Consider the following 24068-nt stretch of genomic DNA (forward strand, 5'->3'; position numbering starts at 1 on the left):
GGCACTCTGGTCCCCCCCAGACCCTGCTAACCTCCCAATCGCTTCCACAGACACTGCCTGCCCCCCGCTCCTCCTAATCCCTTCCATGCATTCCGCTTGCCCCCCTCACCACACCAGCTTCTACAGATAGCTTGCACCCGATTCACCCAGCCCCCCTACTAGTCCCACCATGCCAACTTAGCTTAGATCAGGTGGCCATTTTTAACTTGATCTAACTTCCCTCTAACCTCCCCAAATATCTGTATCCAGCCTAAGCTTTATTGCCCAGCCTGCATTCATAAATGATCATTTTTCCCAGGAGAGCCAACACATGGTTGCTTAGATTTAAACACTATTTACTAGTGACAGACCAAAGAAACTAAGTAGATCCACACAGATAAAATGTTGTTTGGATATGGGTGAATGTATACAGCAAGAGAAAACTCTGTGTTGGGGATTTCTGAAGAATGAATGCCAGTTTGATGCACAGCTTCACTTATTGCTTGCAAATTTATATAAGGCATCTGGATAGGGTACCCTGTGACCTGGAAAAATATAATATTATAGTTATAGCTACAATTTGAAATGTTTATTCTGTAAATAAAACTACATCTTTATCCACAGTACCTTTGTGGTTAATTTGTGTTCACATATAAAAGTAAAAGCTCCAAATCAATTTGAAGCATGAGTCAATTCGGAAAAGTTTCGGAAAAGATTTGGACAAGTCAGAAATTCAGCCATAGACTAAATAGGTAGCTGACAGCTGCATCCAGGTGGTAAGTTTGTTGGAGTTGGGGGAAGGAAGGGGGCATGGGGGAGGAAGGGATTGGGGCTGGGGCTGGAACAAGCTGCCCAGCCGGGACAGAGGTCGTGTTACTTGGGGAGGGGGGTGAAGGGGTGCGATGCAGGTGCGGCAGTGCTCAGAGCAGGGGCTCAGCCCTACTGCCATTTGCCCAGCTGGTGCAGGTGGGGAGGGCGGGATGCGGGTGTGGCAGAAGGGGGCAAGCGGCATCAGGACATAGCCCCCACTCCCAGCACTGATGTGGGTGTGGCAGCACTGGGAGTGGGGGCAATGCCCTGCTGCCACCCAGAGCAAGGCATGCCTGTGAGCCACGCCACTGGGCAAGCGGCAGCAGGGCATAGCCCCCGTGGCTCCCCCCACTGGGGCAAAAGGAAGCACAGCTGGAGGAGCTGTGGGAGAAGCCCCCATGGCTTCCCTGCCCTGCCCAGGCCCATCCCCTGCCCAGCCCAGCCACTGGCACTTTAAAAAAAAAGAAAGAAAAAAGCCCCGCATTCACCAGCTGTAGCAGGGGCTGTGTGGGCTCTGAGGTCTCCTGGAAACCCCCCTATATAATCCCCACTCCCCAATTGCCCCTCCGGCCCAGCCCTGCCCCCGATGGCTGCCTTGCCCAGCCCCAGCCTCCCAGAAATTAAAAAAAAAAAAAAAGAAAAAGCCCTGCCCTCACCAGCTCTGACAGAGGTGATTGGGGCCTCTGCATGTTCATGGCAGAGCCCCGCCATGCAGTGTGAGGGAGTTGGGGACAGTGGGGATGGACCCCCGGCACCCGCACAGCAGCTGCTTCATGGCATGGGTGCAGCATGGCTCGGCAGGGTGTCATGCACTGTCTGGGAGCTGGGGTGGTTCCACCTGTCAGCTGGAGCCCGGCAGCACTCAGCCCCAGTGGCCTCAGCTCCCAGGCAGCATGCAGTGCCCTGCTGAGGTGCACTACACCTGAGCCATGAGGCAGCTACTATGCAGGTGTCAGGCGGGGAGGGGCAATCCCCGCTGCCCCCCACTGCCTTGTGCTGTGGGGAGGGAAGGGGTCTTCCATGAGTGCCCAGAGGCCCTGATCCCTGCTGCCAGAGCCGGTGAGCACGGGCCTTTTCTTTTTCTTTTTTTTTTAAATTGCCGGGAGGGTGGGGCCAGAAAGGGCAGCCATGGGGGCTTCTCCCATGGCTCCCTCCACCCAGGAAGAGGGAGGCACAGCCGGAGGAGCTGCCTAGCTGTGCCTGCCTCTCCCTGGCTGATCTAAATCTCTCTGAATCAGCGCTGAATCTTCCAAAGCTGATTCGGCAGAATCGATTCAAGACAGTAATCCAAATTGACCAAATCTGAATCGAATACTTCCCTATTTGCACAGGCCTACTGTTTGAGCACAAAAGTGGCTTTAAAACACTTTAGTCTCCCCCGCTCCAATTGTATACTATGCTTTTTAGAGCTGTAGCACAGATTCTCACTCAGGGAGAGCGAAAATATGATATCTGGATTATGAAAATATTTAAAAATATATTTTTTAAAGAGTCTTAATTTAATGTTTTTAAATATAGTGTGTGTGTGTGTATATATATATATATATATATATAGCTTGCTGTGCCCCCCCAGCCTCTGGAGACATACAGCATTCATGCCTCCATGGCTATAGTTGTATAAGTGTCTGGGAATTGAACCCAGGTGTCCTATGTGGTAGACAAGGATTCTACCACTGAACCACAGGGGACTCCTAATATCTAACATACTGAAGATTTTAAGTGAAAAGTTTATATGTTCCAGGTTTTCTTTGGATTTCACTAAGCTAGAAAAAGGGGAAAACAAGACTTCATACAAGTTAAACAGGTACAGATGACCAGAGATCCAGATTTTCCTTTGCCATGCAAAAAAAACAGGAAAACTCACCAGGGGAGACCAGTGGGAATTGGGTGAGGCTCTGTTCCCCCAGGCACCACCTGGGGTTACTAGGAATAACGGCCACAAATTGTTAGAGAGAAGATTCAGGCTGGACATCAGGCTGCAGCACAGTGCAGTGGGGATGTGGTAGGCTCCACCCTGAGGGGGGGCAGTGGCATATGGAAGAGAAACCCCCCCCGTGGAGGTGAGGTGGCAACAGCAGCAGCAGCCTGAGGCAGGAAGGGGTATGGCCAACTTTACAGTTAGGGCTGCCAGGCTCTGGAATGGACTCCCAAGGGAGGTAGTGCTCTCTCCTACCTTGGGTGTCTTCAAAAGGAGGCTGGACAGATATTTGGCTAGGGTGTTACGACCCTGGCACTCGTTCCTGCCCAGGGCAGGGGGTCGGACCTGATGATCTGTTTAGGTCCCTTCCAGCCCTAAGCGCTATGAAACTAAGCACTACGAAAACATGGATTTTCTCCTTTAAGAGAGAAAAATGCAGATTTTCTCCTGTAAAATAACAGGTTTTCTACTTTAAAAGAGAAAAGCAGGGCTGCAAGAGGCTACTTGGGGCTGGGAGGAGCAGAACACAGTGGGGGCACCATGTGCTTGTACATGGGCACACATGCATGTCAGCCAGGCAGGGTGGTAGAAAGCAGCCCCTACAGCTCCCTCCAGGTAACTATGGGGATTGAGAGGACACAGGTGATGAATTACGAGTCGAGGGGGCACAGGCCACCCCCAGATTTCTGTGCCCACAGCGGGGCACAGGGCATGAGGCTGTTTCCAGGCTGGACCAGCTCCAGGCAGGAGCTGCCTCCATAGCACAGTGGGTGAGATCTGGCATAGGAGGGAGCACTGTATTGCCATGGCCATCCAGGTGAGGTTCCCCCTGCCCACCCAACAGCAGTGGGGGCCACAACTCTGCACCACTGCCGCCGTGCCTCACCTTGGTGGCCAAGGCAGTGCGGCAGTCTCTCCTGCATTCAGTCCCACTCACTGGGCTGTGAAGGCGGCTCCTGACCAGAACTGTTCTGGGCCAGCTGGTCTGGCACCCCCCGACACACACACATTGCCTGTTCCCTCCCCATCCCCTCACATGTGGTCTTTTATACTTTTATATCCCCTCACCTGTGCCTACACTCCCTTCCCTACATACCCACCCTCTTCCTCATACATTGGCTGGGGGAGGCAGCAGGTTGGAAGTGAGGGGCACCAGCAGAGTCAGGGGGCTGTAGGTTGGGAGTGAAGGGCACTGGCAGGACCAGGGAGCTGTGGGTCAGGGGTGAGGGGCACCAGCAGGTCTGGGGGGTTGGGGAGATGTGGGTTGGGCGTGAAGGGAACTGGAAGGGCCAGGGGAGTGTGGGCCAAGAGTGAGGGACACCAGGAGGGTTGGGGGGGCTATGGTTTGGGAGTGAAGGGCAATGGAATGGGCAGGGGCAGGGCATGAGCATATAAGGGCTGCTCAGTGCCATAAAGCAGTGAGAGAGACAACCTCAGCCAGACCCATGTCGTGGTGAGCAAAGGGGGTAGGGGGAGTTCCAATTTTCCCTGATAAAAAAATCAAAATCAAATGCCAAAATATTTAGAATTTATTTTATTATAATGATTGAGGTAATGGTAAGCTTTCAAATGCTTTAAAATTGTAAATATATCCAAAAACCACTGTGCTCAATTGATACTTATAAATATAGTGACATTTCATTTTAATCGCATAAAAATGTGGAATTTGGGTTTTTAAATCAGAGAATTTGTGATATTTATCAGATAATTTTTAAACAAATAAAACCAGGATCCCTGCAGATGACAGATTTTGTCAATATTTTTCATCTCTGTAACCATTTTTATAGCTCCATAAATGTAACTATAATGTCAGTAGCAATTACTGGGCTGGATGGATATTTCTAGAAAGGTATCAAAATATCTGCTCCTGGAGGGACTGGAGCTGAAAGGCAAAGCACCCTGCTTTCTCTTCAGACCATGGTCTATAGAAGCAAAAGGCCCCCTGCACTTTCTCCAGACCAAGGTGACCTTGGTCCTAGGGAACTTGGGGACTGGGAGGAGTCAAATGTTAGGGAAGTGTACAGAAGTTTATTTTTCTGGGATAAACTCTCCCTGAAGTGACCTCTGCCAGTTTGGAGATGGTTCTCTCCCAGAATCACTATTTTTATTCTGAAAAAAACTGAATGTCTGTACACTCATGCTTTCTACCAGGAGAGCTGTGATTCTCCCAGTAGAAACATAATACCTGCATGTGGCTTTTGTGTTATTTCAGAGTAAATATTTCAAACCTGCATTTAGAATATTTGTATTTCCTATATTTAAAAAAGGTATATTAGCTACATCTGTTTGGTATGACTTTATTTTATTCGACCCAGGAAATATTTAGGACCTGATTCTATTCTACCTCTTAGGTATCTAAGTGGCACTTAAGCATTTAATTTGGTCAAGACAATAACTGTTAGTTTTGTAACATGCCTTCATCTTAACCATAAGTCTAAGTCAGAAAAAGCACTGTGAATGAAAAGAACCCAGCCACCTTTTACGCTCATGATTTTTCAGGGACATAAGCACACTGGAATAGGATCACATTTAAACAGTGAAACAGGATGTGGTCTTTCATATTTTTTTGAACTGTGACATCTCAAAAATAACACTTCAGAATTTAAGGTGCTCAGTCTGCAGTTAAGTGCTAAATTTTGACCACTAGTCTCTTTATCAGATTAGGCTTCAATCTCTTTATCAGCCCAAATTCATCTTCCTAAAGCATGATACACTTGTAAAACTAGTTTGAAGTCAGACACAAGGTAGAGCAGGGTGGTCCCGTGGAGACTAACTGGTTCACAGAGGTATAAGCATTTACTTGACAAAGTAGGTTGCTACCTATGAAAGCTCAGCCCCGCTAAACTAGCTGGTCTCTAAGCCATTCTACCCTAACTTCTGCCTGTCATGTAGCTAGAAATAAAGCAGTAATGTTTGGAAGAGGAATATCAGGAGATAATTTTCAAATGTGAGATCAATTAGAAGCTGCATTCTGACAAACATAGTTTTCCGCATGTTATGTCAAAATAATAATTAGGGACAAATGTAAGCTTACAACTCTTGTTTGGAGTATATAAAGTTAAGGTTTTGTTTTCTTATATAGCTGGTCATTATTATATCCTTGTTTATAATTAGGCTGCAAAGGTTAAAATAAAACTATTAAAAGATGTTTGATAATTTTATAGGCATCTGTAATTATTTTCATAGCTATTTATATATACGTTACCTTCCTAATATATACACAGTTTCTAATACTAAGTAACACTTTTTACTTTTATAGCCATAATTTAACATCTTTTAATATTGTTAGTAATTTCAATAACGTAATATAAATACTAACCCAATAACGTTCCAGTAAACTTTCCAATTCATTTTCTTCTTTGTCTGTAACAGTGGTCCTATGTCTAAGTTCTAACTTTGGAAGAATTTGCCTTAGGAGAGCAGTGCATTGCCGATGCCACCTAGTTGGTTGTTGAAATCGCCACTCCATTATTTTATTTTTTAAGGTCTTTTCAATCCTGAGATAAAGGTTACAAGGTGTTTCAGTAGTTAAATTTAACAAAATGCCAGGGACCCATTAAGTTGAGTTTTTGGTTGTAGCTATGTTGGTCTAAGGACATAGGCAGGCAAGGTTCTTTGAGTAGATGTGATATCTTTTATTAGACCAACTGAGTAGTTGGAAAAAAGTTCTTAGCAAGCTTTCGGGTGCAGTCACCCTTGTTCAAGCATAGGAAGTCTCTGCTGTTCTGAGACTCCAAGAAATGAAAGAAGCTAAAAGTGTGACAGGATGTCAGTGAGCATGCTAATTAGTGCACTCCAACCAGCCTCCACATTTTGTGTATCAGTATCTTTGTGCTTCAAAATAGCAGCAGGGACACTAACTAAAGTTTGTCCAACAAGCGTTAGTTAAACCACCCCTACCACCATTTAGATGTGCAGGGACATGGGTACAAGATGCACTGTGGGCGCTTTAATTAGAGCGGCACCTCCCCCTGCCCCCCAGAGCACCTGTAAAAACACCTCCAGTGTCTGTCTAGTTTAGCTAAAAAAGAAAAGGCTGGTATTTGGAGAATTGAGATTTGAGGGAATTCTGCTAGCAGGTAATTCTGAGAAGATAAATTGGGTTAGGAAAGCAAAGGACCATAGAACAGATTTCCTGAAGTGCTGACCAGACTCAGATCCGAATAAGTACATGTGTTTTTAATATTTTAAAAAGTCCATACCTGTTCTGGAGTTCTTCCACCATGCTTTTGCTAGTAGGGGTGTAAAGTATTTCTTTTGGCTGAAATGGTATAAGAAATATTTTAGGTACCAAATATATATCTCAGATATAGTCAGAAATTTAGCCTAATGGAGTATAACCATGGATTTGGCCTAAATGGAGTATAACCATAGTGCAAGCTGTTCAAAGAGAATAAGCAATTTTGAGCCTAGGAGGATCACCCCACTGGCCAAGAGGCTTCTATATTTTCCCTACTGCTGACAGAGTGTATGGTTGGAAGGAATGATCATGGCAAAAACTTCCATATAGTGCACCAAACCTTCATTGTAATTAGTGTCCTTTGGAGCTGTTAAGGGTGCATAATGTCTCTAGTGGGTTATGGAATAGAGAAAATCCCACACAATTTACTGATTCGTTTTGATGCACTGGCTGGGGGAGTAGTTAGCTGATTGCACGATTTCACAATGATTACACACTTAATTCATACAACACAATTTTATTTTAAAACTCTTTGCTACATATATAACACTGCTTAGCTTTAAGAAACACCACAAACATTAAGAACACAATAACTACATATATCAGAAACAATGCTCCGAATGCACTTCCTTCCCAAACAATGCTATAAGAATTAGTGTTACAAAAACAACTACAATTACAACTAAAAGTTAAATTTGAATCAATACTATTATTTTTCATAATATACTTACAATCCTCGAATTCCGAGAAGCCAAATACCAAAATATGTTTTCATTCCTCAGTAGTACAATTTAATGGGTTGGCCTCAGGAGTACGGTTCAATGGGCTCACCTCAGCAATACAATTCAATAGGCTGGCCTCAGCAATACGATTCAATGAGCTGGGCTCAGCAGTGATAGGACTAAGTCCCCTTCCTTCAGTCCCTTTCGGGCGCTCTGCAGCTTCAGCGTGAACTAAGAGATTCGTGTTCACGGAGAGGGTCGTTCAGGTGATCAGTCTGATCCGGCCTACACTTGCGATTCTTCCTTCGTTGTTCTACAAGTGAAGTCACCTCCAAATTGGGACAGTAAGTTACAGTTTTTATTGAGTGAGCTGCCGTCGATGGGCTCCTCCTACTCAACCTGTCATTACCCCCAAATTTGGGCTCGGATCTTACTCAACAGATTCTTTTGAAATTACCTTTGGGAAACTTCCATATCACTGCAAACGCCCTTTTCTTACCAATCTTGTTAAAAGGCCTTAGGGTTTGATCTCTCGGAACTCAGGATATTTGCTCTCTTTGTAAAAGACTTCTAAAGATAAAATTTAAATTAAGACTTTAAGCAGTCAGGACCTTTTGCACGTAGTCCCAAAAACAATGAGCTAGATAAGGAGATAAATCTTATCTTCTTCCTGAAACTGGCTAATAGGCAACCTTTACAAACATTCAAACTATTTCATTCAATATGACACATAAATCAGAGTAATTATGAGGTTCTTCTAATGTATGCCTGAAGAATAAGTGAGTCCTGTACATAACAGCCATATGATCAGAGCAGGGACAAGATAAGCTTTCTGTCACCTTGGCATGTAAACACAGTCCTCCCATAATCCTTCATTTACGTGACATGAGCATCAGCAGTAGACATAAATATGACCCATTTGCTTTTACTGCTTTAGTGGAAACAAGCAAGTGCCTCTCACAGCCTACCTTATTTGCTTTTGTTACCAAAAGGTGACAAGATTAATCTCAAACCTCCTCCTTAGATCTATTTACTAAGGCACATCCCAAATCTTTTTACTAGAAAGTCATTCCCAAAGTACATACATTCAGATGAAGTAACTAGTCACCTGCTCCTGGATCAACACAGTCCACATGACCTTTTCTCAGCAGGATCAACTGCTGTTTACAGTGCTGTGTTATTCAGGCAAACTGTCAATTTGTTAGGGTAAGTTATTAGTAATTGTGGTCTTTTGAAACAAACATAACAAGTGATAATTACTGCTGTGATTTATATTAACTGAGATTAGAATTTGAAGAAGTTACCTGTACAGTTTGTGTTATTTTGTGTTGATAATTGTATGGCAGCAACTGTTTCCAAAACCCTTCCTTTGAAATGTCAAAGTTTACATCCACTGGTGAACTGTTTCTCTGTGTGTTGAACCAGACCTATCAAAACATCAATGTAAAATCTGATTAACAATCTAAAATGTGGCTTTCAATTAAAAAATGTAAAATGAAATATATTATAAAATAGTATCTTTAATTTTAGATGTGTCTACACAAGGGCCAGATTGTATAAAGGCACTGATATTGGAAACACCTAAAGAAATCAAATGGAAAATGTATACACAGAAGACTTGCAAGAAATGGGCCAATTATGATTATCAATTACAAAATATGAAAGTGAATAATGTAAACTCAATGGGATAAATTAATCTAGTCTGACCCCACTATGTGTTGTATTGGATTTCATAAATAGAAACTTCTGTTATAATACAGAAATCTAGTTCATGTATAGATAGGTTTAAAAAGAATATAGTCAGAGCTTTTTTATACATTAATTTCAAATGTCAGTCTATGGAATGTTTCCCCCCCTAAATCTATTATATTGAAATGGTTTTCAGATAAACACGCACATCAAATTTCACCAGTACCTAATGTTATGTAGCTCCTTAGTAGGAAAGAACTGATGAATTACTTCTGTATATTTGTTAGGAGTTCATTCAAAGATAAAATATAGAATAGACATTACTGTATTAGAATTAACTCTTATACGCATGTAAATACTAAGGGTGGGCAAAACGGGCCCTATTCGATTCAGATTTGGCCCAAACTGGAGACAATGATTCGATTAGTTCATTCGGATCGCTGTCCCCAATTCAATTTGGCCAAATCTGAATCTGAAGATTCGATGCTGATTCGGAGAACCAGTGATTCAGACAGACACAGCTTTAAATGTTTTCTCTACATACCTTGAGGTACCAGGCGTGGCTCATGAATGCTGTGATTCTGGGGCAGATGGAGTGTCTCACAGGAGCGTGGGGGGAGCCCCACGTGCTCGGCAGTGAACCCAGAAGTGGACCGGAAGTATTTCTGGTCCATTTCTGGGTCTGCCAGGGAGTGCGCAGGGCCCCCCCCGTGCACCCCTGCAGCTTGGTTATTGGCTGCGGGGGGACCTGGGGTCCCCCCGCAGACCCAGGAGGCACCAGGCACTGAGCCGAAGGAACACCGGGGGGGCCATGCTCTCCCCAGTGGACCAGAAGTGCTTCCACTTCTGGGTCTGCTGCCGAGCGTGCTGGGGAGCCCCCCGCAATTCTGTGGGACACTCCATGCGCCCAGGCATTGCAGCATTCACGAGTCACCTCTACCTAGAAGTATATAGAAAAAACATTTAAAGCCGTGTCCATGTCCGAATTGCTGAATCTTTCCAAATCTCTCTGAATTGATTCAGAGGGTTCTGATTTGATTCAGAGAGATTAAAGGGTCCTCTGATTCAATTTGGATTCGGAGATTCAGCCACCAAATTGAGCCAAATCTCCGCCAAATCAAATCAGGAACCGAAGCTTTGCACAACCCTAATAAATACACATGTACATATACACACACACAATATCTGAATGAATACCCAACAAAAATACAGTAGTAATTAATCAATTATTTCAAATTAACAGATAGATTGTACAGTATAGATCATTTTATGTTAACTCCACCCAATTTGCTGCTAAAACTGTTTTCTTAACTACCAATTAATATTTCTCTTTAAGACATTAGGAACTCCTTATGGAAAAATGTTTTTGTTTCTCACTGAAGTCAAGATTCAAAACAATACAGAATGAAACATATACTTGAAGGGTTCTGGTGTATAGACTTGAGATGCTTCGAATACTTAAAATGAAATAAAATTAATGTTAAAGCACCTTCACTCAATCAACATGTATTTAGAGGTCACTTTATTATTATAATAAGAGACTTGCTTTAACACTGTAAGATATATCAATAAAACATTGTCCAACTGATCGCTGTCTCTGTCTCTCACTCTCTCTCTTTCTTTATAGTGGTCTTTTGTTTTACTTGTGGAGGAATATGGATTTGCGGGTATTTTAGAGAGTGACTTTGGGATTTTTTTTATCAGGGATTTTTCAGTTTTCCAATAGGGAACACCAGAATTCCTGCTAGGGAGGCCAGTGGCAGGACCGGCCTGCTCAGAGCTGGCACCTTGGACCCAGCTGGCTGTGGCTGACCTCCTGAACAAATGGGGCCAGGAGGACATGCTTTGACAGTTCAAAGCAGGCCACCACACACAGAACCTCTTCAGGTGAACCACCTCACCTGCTGCCCAGATGGCCGGGTAGGAGGCACAAATAGCAGTAGTGTTGCACAAAGGCCAACCCTGCAACTGCAGTCCACTGGCAGCTGGCCCAGAGGGGCAGATGCTTCTACTGGTTCTGCAGTCCCCATCCGAGTCTGGCAGGTGCACAGCAGGTCACAGCCAGGCAGCAGCCCCCACTGCCAGACTGCTGCATTGGGTAGAGGGTGCAGGGAACTCTCGGGGCTGCTTCAGCTGTCCAGCTGACACAAGGGGTAGTGTCCCCAGGTACCAATTGGCTGGGCCTCAGAAGCTCCTGAGAGCTAGTAGCCCTGAGCTACTTGCCAGGGTGGCTTTTTATACTGCTGAGGCCAGGACAGGTCAGCTTTTTATACTGCTGGGGACAGCACAGGTGCTGGCCCTGGGCTCTACTGCCCCTGGCTGAAGATCCAGGAGGAGCCACGCAGGATTATTTTGCCCCAAGTGGCATAATTTGCTCCACAACAAAGTGCATGTCCAAGCACGTGCACTGAAGCAAAAAGCCTCAGCTCAAATTTGCACCACTTCTATTTGAGCTGCTTCAGGTGCATGTGCTTGCATGTGTGGACGTGCCCTATGAGTTTATGCCCTTGGTCCTCATCCTCCCTTGAGATGCCTTCTTGAAGAATTGCTCTCCAAGTTCTTGGTGCTCACCCCTGGTGTACTTATAGGCGGCTATCAAGTCGCCACTCAGTTTTCTCTTACTCAAACTAAACAGACCCAGTTCCCAGAGTCTCTCCTCATAGAGCCCATCTTCCATACCCTTGACCATAGTGTGGCCCTTCTTTGCACCCTCTTGAGCTTATCCACATCCTTCTTGAAGTGCAGTGCCCATAACTGGACACAGTACTCCAGATGAGGTCTCACCAATGCCAAATAGAGAGGGAGGAGCACCTCCTTGGATCTATTGGCCACACATTGGCTGATGCATGGCAGAGTTCTGTTTACCCTTCTGGCAACCTCATCACACTGTTGACTCATATTCATCTTCTGGTCAATCATGACCTCAGGTCTTGTTCAGATGCTGTTTCAACCAATGGACTACCACCCATCGTATAGTTATGGTGAGGGTTCTTTCTATCCAGATGAAGGACTTTGCACTTCTCATTGTTAAACCTCATCTGATTTCATTCCACCCATGAATCCAGTCTGTCAAGGTCATCCTGAATCTTTGCCTTATCCTCTGGTATGCCTGGGTTTCCCCATAGCTTGGTATCATCTGTGAACTTAATCATTGAGCTTGCCACCCCCACATCCAAGTTATTAATAAATGTATTAAAGAGCACAGGTCCAAGCACCAATCCCTGGGGGATACCACTGGAGATGGGCCTCCAGGATGAGGCCATCCCATCGATTACAATTCTCTGGGAGTGGCCTCTAAACCAGTTGTCCACCCACCTCACTGTAGTCTGGTCCAGCCCAGTACCCTCCAGTTTGATTGAGAGAATCTCATTGGAAATGGAGTCATAGTCTTTACTGAAACCTAAGTAAATGATGTCAATCTCATGTCACTCGTCCAGATGGCCAGTTACTTGGTTGTGGAAGGACACTAGGTTAGCCAGGCATGATCTACCCTCAAAAAAGGCATGCTGGTTGCTTTGCAACACCCCATACAGTTGCCAGCTTGTGATTGATGGCCTCCTTAACACATTTTTCAAAGATTTTACCCAGGACTGAAGTCAGGCTGACAGGTCTGTAGTTTGCTGGGTCATCCCTCTTCCCTGTCTTAAAGGTGGGCACCACATTGGCCCTCTTCCAGTTGTCCGGGAGCACTTCTGAATTCAACAATTCTTCAAACAGCTTAGCCAGTGGTGCTGCTATCAGCTCAGCCAGTTCTTTCAGGACTCTCGGGTGCAGGTCATCTGGCCCAGCAGACTTGAAAGCATACAGGTGTTGTAGGAGATCCCTCACCTGTTCAGGACTGATTTAATGTAATCTGCTGTCTTCTCCTCATTCCCCGGGCCTGTGGTCAGGCAAACAGCTCCTGTTTGTTTTCAGGAATACTGACATGAAGTATGTATTTAGGAGTTCTGCCTTTTCCTGGGAGTCAACTGTGGGCTGCCCCTGAGCATTCAGTAGGGGGCCAACAATGGACCCCAATTTTTTCTTGCTTCCTATGCATCTGTAAAATGACTTTTTGTTGTCTTTTATGCTGGTTGCCAGCTTGATTTCCATGCCTGCCTTAGCTGTCCTTGTCTTGTTTCTGCAGTCCCTGGTGATACAGACATATTCCTCTCTGGTAGCTGATCCATTACTTATATGCTTCTTCTTTCTTTTTCAATAGCACCCTAATAACCTTGTTGAACCAAGTGGGTCTCTTGGTTCTTTTCCTGCTTTTCATCCATGTGGGGATGGCCTGTTTTTCAGCTGTGACAACTGCCTCCTTAAGGAAGCACCACTGTTCTTGGACTCCCAAATCCTTCAGCTGCTGGTCGCAGAGGGCCTCTTCTACCAGCCTCTTGAGCCTGCCAAAATCTGCCTTCCTGAAATCTAGAACTTCTGTTCTGCTGACTGGTTTCCCAGTCTTACGGTGGATGGCGAATCTTATCAGGTTGTGATCACTGTGGCCCAGAGTACCACCAATTCTCAGGTTGTCTATGATGTCCTTCCCCTTGGTCAGCACCAAATCCAGAGTGGCCTTACCTCTAGTAGGCCCTTTCACAACCTGCGTCGGAAACAAACCATCTATTGTTGCCAAAAAATTGGCTGACCTGCTGAAAGTGGCCAAGTGGTCCTCCCAACAGATGTCAGCGTAGTTGAAGTCATCCATGACAATCATGTTTCTAGTGCAAACTGCCTCACTCAGCTTGGTGCACTTAATGCCAGAGAATGCCTGATTGCACTCCTCCTCCTGGGAGAGAGGCCTGTAGTAGACACCCATGATGAGGTCTCCTTCTCCTGGTCCCCCTTGTATCCTGACCCAAAGGGTCTCAAGGGACCCTTTCTTGCTGTCAGATTCAGGGAGGGGTACTGCTCTTTCCCACCAAGATTTGGTCCTAACTGAAGAAAAACTTCCATTGGGACCTTTGAAAACTTTTAACTCTCAAGGCTGATAACAAATCTTGCAAGATCTCACGACGCGCAAGATTACAGCACTCCGCTTGCAGGGACCAGCTACCAGCCTGTCCCACTGGAGAAGGGGGCCAGTAAGTACCCGCCCCTTCCCCAAACTCTTGCACTAACTCGCACACACCAGGCCCAGAGCGCACCTGTTTGCATGGCTCTGGTCACACAGTTCCCTGGGGGCTGGGCTAAGTAGGAGCCAGGGGGACAAGCATAACCCTCCTCAGCTCTGCTCAGCTTCCCCCTCTAGCTAGAACCCACCCATCATGGACCCCACTTACCTCCCAGCTCCACACTGTGGGTCAAGTTGGCATCCACTGGAGGGGTCCGCCGGAGGTCTTCACTCTTAGGGATGCAACAGGCTCCCACCAAAAACTGGTCCCATTTCTCTCTCTCTCATATGAATATCTTTAATTTTTTATTCTTTGTCAATTCTTTGTCAAGTTTATGCTATTCTACTTGATCCCTTGAAACAGGACAGGTCTGTTCAACTTTTGAATCGCCAGGAGCTGTACACAGGCCTCTTGGGCCACACAGACTCTCCAGGACCCCTGCCACAGCTCACTATGACCACACAGGCTGTACAAACTTCTCTAGTGAAAGAGGGGTACTGCTCTTTCACATAGAGGGCCACACCTCCCTTCTTCCTGACCTGACTCTTCCTGTAATGCCTGTAGCCCTCAATATTGATTGCCCAATTATGTGTGTCATCCCACCAGGTCTCTATCAACCCAATTAGATTGAAATCCTTGTCAACCAGAAGGAGCACCAGTTTCTCCTGTTTGTCCATGCTTCTGTCATTCCCATAAAGGTACCTGAGTTCCCCCCTGGTTGCCTCAGGTTTTCTGTTATGCCATCTGTGTCTCAAGACGCAAGTACTTATCCGGATGTCCATTGCTTGAGCACCCTCCTGTGTGTCATTGTGGCTAAAAGATTCATGCACAGCAGTGGAACCTTCTCCCCAGCCCCCAGACGTGCCTAGTTTAAAGCCCTCCTCAACAAGTCAGCGACTGGTACCAAAGAGCTTCTTCCCTCTGCCTGTGAGGTGAATACTGTCCCTTGCATATAGAATGCTGTACTTAAAACTGCATATCAAGGACGAGGTATCCAAAGCCCTCACAGTGACACCATCTCCGAAGCCTTTGGGTGACCTCCTCGATGCACTCCTCCCTTCGATGGCCACAGCCTCTGACTGGGAAGATTGAGGAGAAGACCACTTGTGCACCTAGGTCCTTGAGCCTCACCTCCATGGTTTTGTAATCTCTCATGATTCTCCCAGGGCTACTTCTCGCTGTACCAGTGGTGTCTACGTGAACAAGGAGCATAGGGTAGTGGTCAGTAAGGCGAACCAAATTAGGGATCCTTTCCATAATATCTCTGATCCTGGCTTCTGGAAGGCAGCAGACCTCTCAAGCGAAGGGGCCTGTCCACCAAATGACTCCTTCTGTGCCCTACAGCAGGGAGTCTCCTATGACTATTACCCTATATTGTTTCCTTGCTGAGGTCAGTTGATCCTGTATGGATACACTGACCATTGATGGTGTGAGGGCTTTGTAGCTGTTATGCAGGGTATTGGTGGGACAACTGATGCACATCATGGCTTCAATCCTGAAATCATGACTGTCTACCCACTATTGGTTGTGGCATTTGTTCAGGCCCGCACTCCTGCCTGGTCTCCATGGCCTCCTTCTCCAGATTCAAGGCCTGCCAATAGGCATCAATTTTTGCCTCATGTTCCCTGATGGTCTGTAGCCCATCCACCTCCTCCTGTAGCTCCCTCACTCGGCCTTCCAGAGTCTCCAGCAGCAAGCACATCCCACAAGTGGGAGCGCTCATGACCCTAACCCCAGCATCCAGCAGATGTGCCAGGCAGCCATCACAGCCTGGAGTCAAGGGCTCCATCTGCATGGAGGATGGAACCATAGGCTCTGTCTGGGTGGAGGCCTCCAAGGTACCGGGGTGGGGGGTAAGGTGGTCCATCAAGGACAGGACACCTGGGTGTGCGGTGTGTAGCAACCATATTGCAGGGCAAGCTCTGGTCACACAGTTCCCCAGGTGTTTGCATACATGGGAGACCAGGTGGGTGTTATTGCACCCTGTGATCTTCACCAGCTGCTGCTGCTGCAGCTTGGCAGGCAGGTTCAAGCAGCTGCCTGTAGGGGGATCTCATAGCTACCTGGCTTGCCAAACAGCCAGGGGGATTCCCTGGGTCCCCAGGTCCCTAAGGAGTGGGGTTGAGGGAAGGGTTGATCCCTCGTCCCCTTTACCTGATATCCAGCACCAGAGGACTATCCTCAGTGTAGGGGGGCTCCTGCTGCCTGGGGGTGCAGTAGGCACAGGGTTTGCTGTGCCATGTGTGGGGCAAGTAGGAGGCAACTCAGGACCAAAAGTGCCCTACTGATAACCTTTTTGCATGCCATTCTACACAAATTCCTATGCTAACTTGCGCACATTGGGCCAAGAGTGAGCCTGTTTGCATCGCTCCCTGGGGGCTGGGCTAAGTAGGAGCCAGGGGGGCATGACTCTCCTTGGCTCCGTTCAGCTGGCCCCTCTAGCTAGTGACCACGGACCGTGGGCCCCACTTACCTCCCAGCTTCACGCTGGGGGTCAGGTTGGGGTCTGCCGGAGGGGTCCACCGGGGGTCTCTGCTCTTAGGGGCGGAATGGGCTTGCACTCATGCATCTCCCACCAAGATCTGGTCCTAACTGAAGAAAAACTTCCATTGGGACCTTTGAAAACTTTTAACTCTCGAGGCTGATAACAAATCTTGCAAGATCTCACGATGCACAAGATTACAGCACTCCGCTTGCAGGGACCAGCTACCAGCCTGTCCCACTGGAGAAGGGGGCCAGTAAGTACCCCCCCCTTCCCCAAACTCTTGCACTAACTCGCACACACCAGGCCCAGAGCGCACTTGTTTGCATGGCTCTGGTCTCTCAGTTCCCTGGGGGCTGGGCTAAGTAGGAGCCAGGGAGACAGGCATAATCCTCCTCAACTCTGCTCAGCTTCCCCCTCTAGCTAGAACCCACCCATCATGGACCCCACTTACCTCCCAGCTCCACACTGTGGGTCAAGTTGGCATCCACTGGAGAGGTCTGCCGGAGGTCTTCACTCTTAGAGGTGCAACAGGCTCCCACCAAAAATTGGTCCCATTTCTCTCTCTCTCATATGAATATCTTTAATTTTTTATTCTTTGTCAAGTTTATGCTATTCTACTTGATCCCTTGAAACAGGTCTGTTCAACTTTTGAATCACCAGGAGCTGTACACAGGCCTCTTGGGCCACACAGACTCTCCAGGACCCCTGCCACAACTCACTATGACCACACAGGCTGTACAAACTTCTCTAGTCTCCCTACCACTTGGGTCATGACATCTCATGCCATGGGTGAGACAGTAAGCAGAAGCTGGAGGAGTGAAAGGGAACCCAGAGACCCCAGTAAGCAGCCAAAGGAGTAGTGGCAGAAGCAGCAGCCAGGTTGGAAGCTGTGGACTACAAGTTAACCTTTCAACTCACAGGCCATGAGTTGGACAGTTCTGTCTTAAAATACTGCTTCACACTTTGCCTATACATAATTTGAAACTATTCTTGGCTTTTTTTTTCAAACATACTTACATTTTCCCAATCAATTAAGCAGTCAACGCTCTGTAAGGGACAAAATGCATCAAATGGTTTGTAACACTGTCCATTCAGGGGATTCCAAAGGAAATATTCTCCATTTTCCAGAGTCAAGACATATGCTACTTTTCCCTGGATCAACAAAGAGCAAATATCATCAAATAGACAAAACACCAAGGAAGAAAGTAAGATAAGCTAATGTTCCATTTTTTTACTCATTTGCAATGCAACTATGAAGTTTTGTTAAAGATGCCCCTTCTTTGTAGTAAAAAGAACTAATTTTACAATTAGTTCCTTTTTCTTATGTGAAAGTTACAGGAGTGCAATTTTCTATTTACTGATAGAACAGGTGCAGCATAGGTAAGGGCTCCCTCATGAATATTCCTTTACCTTGTAAAAAGAAGGCGTATTTTGAATATAACTTATTCACAAGGATATTAATTTTCATTTCAAATATGAATAAAGTGACTGAATTAGATTGAAATAATGAACCTGCTGAATTTAAACTGGAGTTGAGTAGAGAAACCACAAGGGATACAGAAAATAAAAAATGCAAGAGAAGAAAATGGGGTTTTTACTTACCTTACCTTCATCAAACAAAAATATGGGGAAATACAGTAGAACTGAAAGGCAATACATTTAAAGTTGGTGGTATAAACACTTTTACTAACATCTTTAACCTGAGGGACTCACTGAAGGAAAGTGGTTGGTAGGACTTTCAAAAGATTAAAGAATTAAGGAAGAAATATCCCTCGAGGCATATTATTCACTATGTCCATAATGAGACTTCTCATTACCTTCCTTTTATCAAGTGGTACTAGCTTCTCTAGAAGACAGGATGCTGGACTAAATGCCTTAGACAAAATAGTCTGATATGACAAATGTGTATTTTAGTCTAACACATTATATAGTTTATGTTGTTGCAAGGGATGAAATCAACAAATATGTAAGCCCTTCTTAAACAGTGCACTTACTTCTAACAAAGATGTTCCCAACAGAACCCATGCTTTTTTGTCAAAATATAGGAAGTAGTTACACAGAAGTACTGCATGTTCTTCTTTATTTCCAGCAGCTAAACTGATGCAGTGCTAAAAGGAAATAGTAAAAAAATGTGTTTATCAGAAATCCTATGTTGTCAACTCCTTATAGTTAGAGAGTATAGTGTAGAAACTAAGAGGACTGCTGTATTGCTGGGGAAATAGGAACTCACAGTTAGGCACAGGTCCCTCTGTAAAATAAAGCATCTTTTCTCCAAGGATACCTGGGGATCTGCACATTTTGGAGATGATACTCCTGCTGCCTCTAAACTTAAGATCACTTTATTACAAAACCTGAATGATTCAAATTAAGTTTCCTAGCACAGGAACTCATTTTCCTAGAGATGGGCTTGACTAAGGACCTATGTGGTCTGTATCTGGCAAGCATTCAAGATATATCTATTTGCTCTGTAAGTCAAAATCTTTTTCCAGCAAAATTTTTAATACAGTTAAAAATGATTACTTCAACCACCTATTAACTCATCTGCATCTATTTATTATACAATTATTACCTCAGAGGTCACCCAAATATCAACATCATCATTTCCATCAACAGTATCTGATATACAAGGAATTAAAGATACAAATCGAGAAATAAGGTCCTGTAAATAAAATGAGAGTATATGTAAATATCAGATCATGTATTTTATAAATAGCATTTGAGTGAATATCAGTTTTATTTCTTTAAATATGTAAAACTACAGTTAATGTAACTTTTTATCATATTTATTAAATTGGTGCTTCTTGACAGCATGAGCTTCGATAGCAGAAAAAATGTAAATTATAGTAATTCTGGATTGAATGTCATTAATTAATTTCAGCAATTCAGAAAGTTCTTACAGTATGATAAAAAGTAAAAACTCCTACTTACAAAAGTCGCATTAGGATCATCAGGATATATATCCAGTAGTAGTTGTGGTGGATTTAATGACTTGATATATTTTGTTACTAAAACATTTCTTCCTTCGCTGTCAAAAACAGAAGTTATTATTCTTCTCTTTGGAAATTTTGCCTTGCAACTTTTTTTAAAAATATATGCTCTTTGCAGAAGTGTTTCATCTTCATGATCTAAAAACTAGAATCATAGTTACAGTTACAGTCATACTATTTCTAATTTCAAGGCAGAATATAGAGGAAAACAATCAATAATAAGCAAAAGACAATTTGCTTTAAGAAATAAATTTACCCTGTTTACAGTTCTTAATTTGGATATGCATATTCATTAGCTAAGTATAACTTCCAACCTTATCAGATTCTGAATCTTTTTCAACAGATGATAACTGAGGTTCAATTGTAGCAAAGATGGTTAAAAAGGCGTATTCTTTTAAGTTCTGTCCACAACTCTCTTCTTTAGGAGATACATATGTCTTACTCCAAGTGTATCCAAGCAAAACTGGTGGCATATTTACTTGAAACGTCCCACAGATCTGTGAACATAACTAGGTTATTATATTAGGGAAAACATAAGTACATCACATTAAATAACATGAGAGACATTATTTTAAAATATAAAACCTCAAATGATCCAAATTCTATCAAATGCACTGAAATGAGATTATAATTTTTATGTCTTCCTTTCAGGGATTCCACTCAAGAGCTTTTGGATAAGAACATCACTCCTTAAGTTTTAAACAGAAGAAACATCTGGGAGTTTATCTAGGAAGACATATGATGTGGCAGATTAAAAAATGCAAATGTCTTTACGTGGGGAGACAGTTTTATACCATAAATATAGACTTCAGTCCCAGAAAATGTATATGAGGAAAACACAAGATGATCACATTTACCTTAATAGGGACAATGCTTAAAATCAAAGGGCTCCTATACACATTCAGGGAGGCTGCTCCAAAGCTCTGTAATTAGTGTGTCAGAGCAGACTCCAGACATGTGTATCAGCATCCCCACACTGAAAAATGGAAGCAGGGTGCTTTAACTAAAGCTCTTTCAATGAGTTTTAGTTCAAAGCACCCCACCAGCCTTTTTTCAGCATGGGAATGCTGATATGCATGACGCTCCAGGTGCTTTTAATTAGCGTGGCTCTCTGAGCTGCATTAAAGTGCTCCCTCGCCTCCCAGAGTACATCCATAAATGCCCTAAGGGCGTGTCTACATGCACATTAATGCACTTCAGTTAATGTGCATTCAATCTAGTACCTCCGTTGTGAAGTCCTAGGAAAATGTGCATTAGCCTGTGCTAATGCGCATTAACTAAATAGTACAGTTTTTAAGTGACACTTACTGTGCGTTAGCCTATTTTAACACGCGTTAACTAAAAAGCATGGAGCACTTACACATATGTGGGGAGCCTGCTCCAATATGCTGGAAATCCAGCACATCAGAGCAGACTCTATTAATTGAGTCTACCAGAGCATGTAAACTGATGCGCCATGGCAGCCTCATGTGTCACATACAACAGTAGCACAGTGTACCTCCATGCTGAGAAAATGACAGCGGTGCGCTTTGAGCTAAAACACATTCGATGCGCTTTAGTTCAAAGTGCAACGCCGTCATACTTTCAGCATAGAGGCGCAGTGTGCTGCTGGTATACGTGATGTGCAGGCACTTTTAATTAGCACAGCTTGCCAATTAAAAGCGCCCAGCACTGCATTGGAAGCATGTGTAAAAATGCCCACCGTTTTTTTAGTGATACTTTAATACTTATTAAAATAGGTTACTGTTCATTAAAGCGCACATGTAGCTTCACCCTAAGAAGCTAACAAAATACAGAAGTAGGTAAAGAAACAGAAGTTGTGCAGTAAATTTGGAATTGTTTTATTTAAACTAACAAGGAGTAGTTCAACACATGTTATCAATTAGATGTGATTTCTACATATTTAGTCTACAAATATACTGATTGTTGGTTGTGGAACCTGTTTCCACAAGTAAAGGACTTCAGTGATGGTCAAAGAAAGGAGGCCAGAGTCAGCAAAACGGTGAAAATATCTAAGATGCATGTAATTTCTGTATAAGTATGTGGATATGAAACTATAAACTACAGCAATTGACTCCCAGCATCTGTATCTTCAGTGGCTTAGGGGTAAGTAACTCAAGTGTTTTTGTGCAGGCCAGGATCAGATTGTTCCTCTGCCTGATTACAGTTTCTCTTTTCTTGATCACTAGCTTGGCATTTTCCCATAGTTCTTCCACGCTACAGTGAAGGTCATTTTTCTCCTCCTTCCCCCTATCTCAAAAGCAAAGTCTGGAGCTTGAATATAATAAAATTATTAGTCTGGCTGAGCTGCCCATTTTTCTTGGAATTGTGTATGACCATGGGCAACTGGTGCCAGTCAGCAACCAGGGGAGGGGGATCCCCCAGTGGCCGATCTCACTGACTGGGGAGGGGCCCCATGGCCAATCGCCCTCACCAAAAAGCGGCCACGCTACTTCCAGAAGTGGCCACTTTTGCTGGTGGCCCTGCTCCCCAGCCAGCACTCGCAGGGGGGCAATGGCGCTCCCACCTGCCCACCAGCCAAACAGGGAGCAGCCTGACAGGGGGTACACCGGCACTCTGACGGGGTGCATGTGCACCCCGTGTACCCCCTACATGTTGCTACTGTGTGTGACTGATAAACCCCTCAATGAAGCTCCTGTCAGCCATCTGCTTCAATTCACATCAGGGAAAAACTAGTAGAATTTTATATGCAAGTAGAATCTTTATATCAGCTTACTTAACTTTGCAGGGAAAATGATCAATGCTTAAGAACAAATGATGAAACATACAGGAGTTACCATAACAATAAGATTCATTCATAATCCTATATGAAGACCATATTACTGACAGTGTTAAAATGTTTATAAAAAGCCTTGTTTTTATTTACATCAAATACTATTAGGTGGTTCAGTTAATACCACAAACATTTTTTAAATGTTATATTACAATGTTACCTTTGATTGTTCCAGAAGAGCAGAGAAAGGAAAACTAACTGATCCTAGCCAATTTTTTCTTATGTAAAAGTGACCACTGCAACCCTTATGACAGGTATCCTGTTGAAATAGGTAGTTTAGGATGGCTTTTATTCTTTAAATATTATGCATCTACATATATTTTGGCTGAAACAGATTACTCAAGCCTTTGAAAGCTTACTGCAACATATCTTATTTTAAGTTGTTGATGTTTTAACAAAAATTAAATCAATGGCAAGATTTTTTTCCTGTTAAAAAGATTCAACAAGGGAAGCAGCTACATGAGACACTTTACTCTTCAGTAGAGCTAATTACTGTGCAGTAAATGTCCACATCTACAAGTGCAGACACTTACTGCACAGTAATTGGCTCTAACTGCAAGTAAATGTGCTACCTGTAAATGCAAATAGCAAATTTACTCGAAATTACTTACTGCGCAGTAGCACACATGTAGATGTCTGACTGGGAGTAAATGTGCTCCTAGTCAGCTGGGCAGCAGGGGGTGGGAAACTGCTCCTTGCCCTGAGGAGCTGCCTGCTGCTGGGGCAGGCTCCACTACCAGAGCCTGGGTGGGGACAATGTTCCCCTGTCATGGCAGCAGGGAGCTCTAAGCCCCTGTTCTGTAATTGCAGGGCCAACACTAGATTCTTCATATGGATTTATTGATTTATCACATTTACTGATTTATCAAATAGAAGGATCTCCCAGCACCAGCCCTGTGCCAGCTCTCTTCTCTCCCAGACCTGTCACTGGGAGAGAAGGATCTCTCACCCTGGGTCCTGTGACTGCAGGGCTGGTGCTGGTATGGAAGTATCTCCCAGTCCAGATCCTGCAATCATAGAGTGGGGGCTGGGAGCTCCCTGCTGCTGGGGCAGGGGGACATTGTCCCTGCCCGGGTTCCAGTGGCAGAACCCACCCTGGCAGCGGGCAGCTTCTAGGGTCAGGGAGCAAAGTCCCAGGCCCTGCCAGGAGACAGCTGTCTTCTGAGCTAGTACCCAGGGGGAGCCTAGAGCAGGGTCCTATTGCAGGGTTCTATTTCAGAGCTACAGGGGGTGCCAGCAGTCTGCTACTATGTGAGTGGTGCTGCCAGTATGACCTGTGCCATAGTACATGGGAACTCCAACCCCTGGCGTGTTGGCTTTTCAGACTGGACAATTTTACCCTCAGCGTGTCCCACTCATGAAGTCTGACCCTCTCGCTGCCTGCCATGCCTTGATCGAGGGTTCCTGGTCA

At 44.6% G+C, this 24068-nt stretch overlaps 1 protein-coding gene across 1 annotated transcript in view; it reads right to left on the bottom strand.

Annotated features, from left to right (window-relative positions):
• Window positions 1-197: 197 nt before the first annotated feature.
• Window positions 198-24068, bottom strand: part of CC2D2B (coiled-coil and C2 domain containing 2B) — a 112341-nt gene continuing 88470 nt past the window's right edge. The window contains exons 24-33 of the mRNA XM_025213285.1: window positions 22818-22916; window positions 20178-20360; window positions 19805-20008; window positions 19446-19535; window positions 18871-18984; window positions 17894-18028; window positions 8914-9036; window positions 6910-6968; window positions 6027-6204; window positions 198-524 (exon numbers count right to left, since the gene is read on the bottom strand). Coding sequence (XP_025069070.1) covers window positions 339-524; window positions 6027-6204; window positions 6910-6968; window positions 8914-9036; window positions 17894-18028; window positions 18871-18984; window positions 19446-19535; window positions 19805-20008; window positions 20178-20360; window positions 22818-22916 — 1371 coding nt within the window. The 3' untranslated portion in view covers window positions 198-338. The remainder of the gene's footprint in view (window positions 525-6026; window positions 6205-6909; window positions 6969-8913; window positions 9037-17893; window positions 18029-18870; window positions 18985-19445; window positions 19536-19804; window positions 20009-20177; window positions 20361-22817; window positions 22917-24068) is intronic.

This window comes from Alligator sinensis, unplaced genomic scaffold (assembly GCF_000455745.1).
Source record: "Alligator sinensis unplaced genomic scaffold, ASM45574v1 scaffold472_1, whole genome shotgun sequence".
NCBI classification, from domain to species: Eukaryota; Metazoa; Chordata; order Crocodylia; family Alligatoridae; genus Alligator; species Alligator sinensis.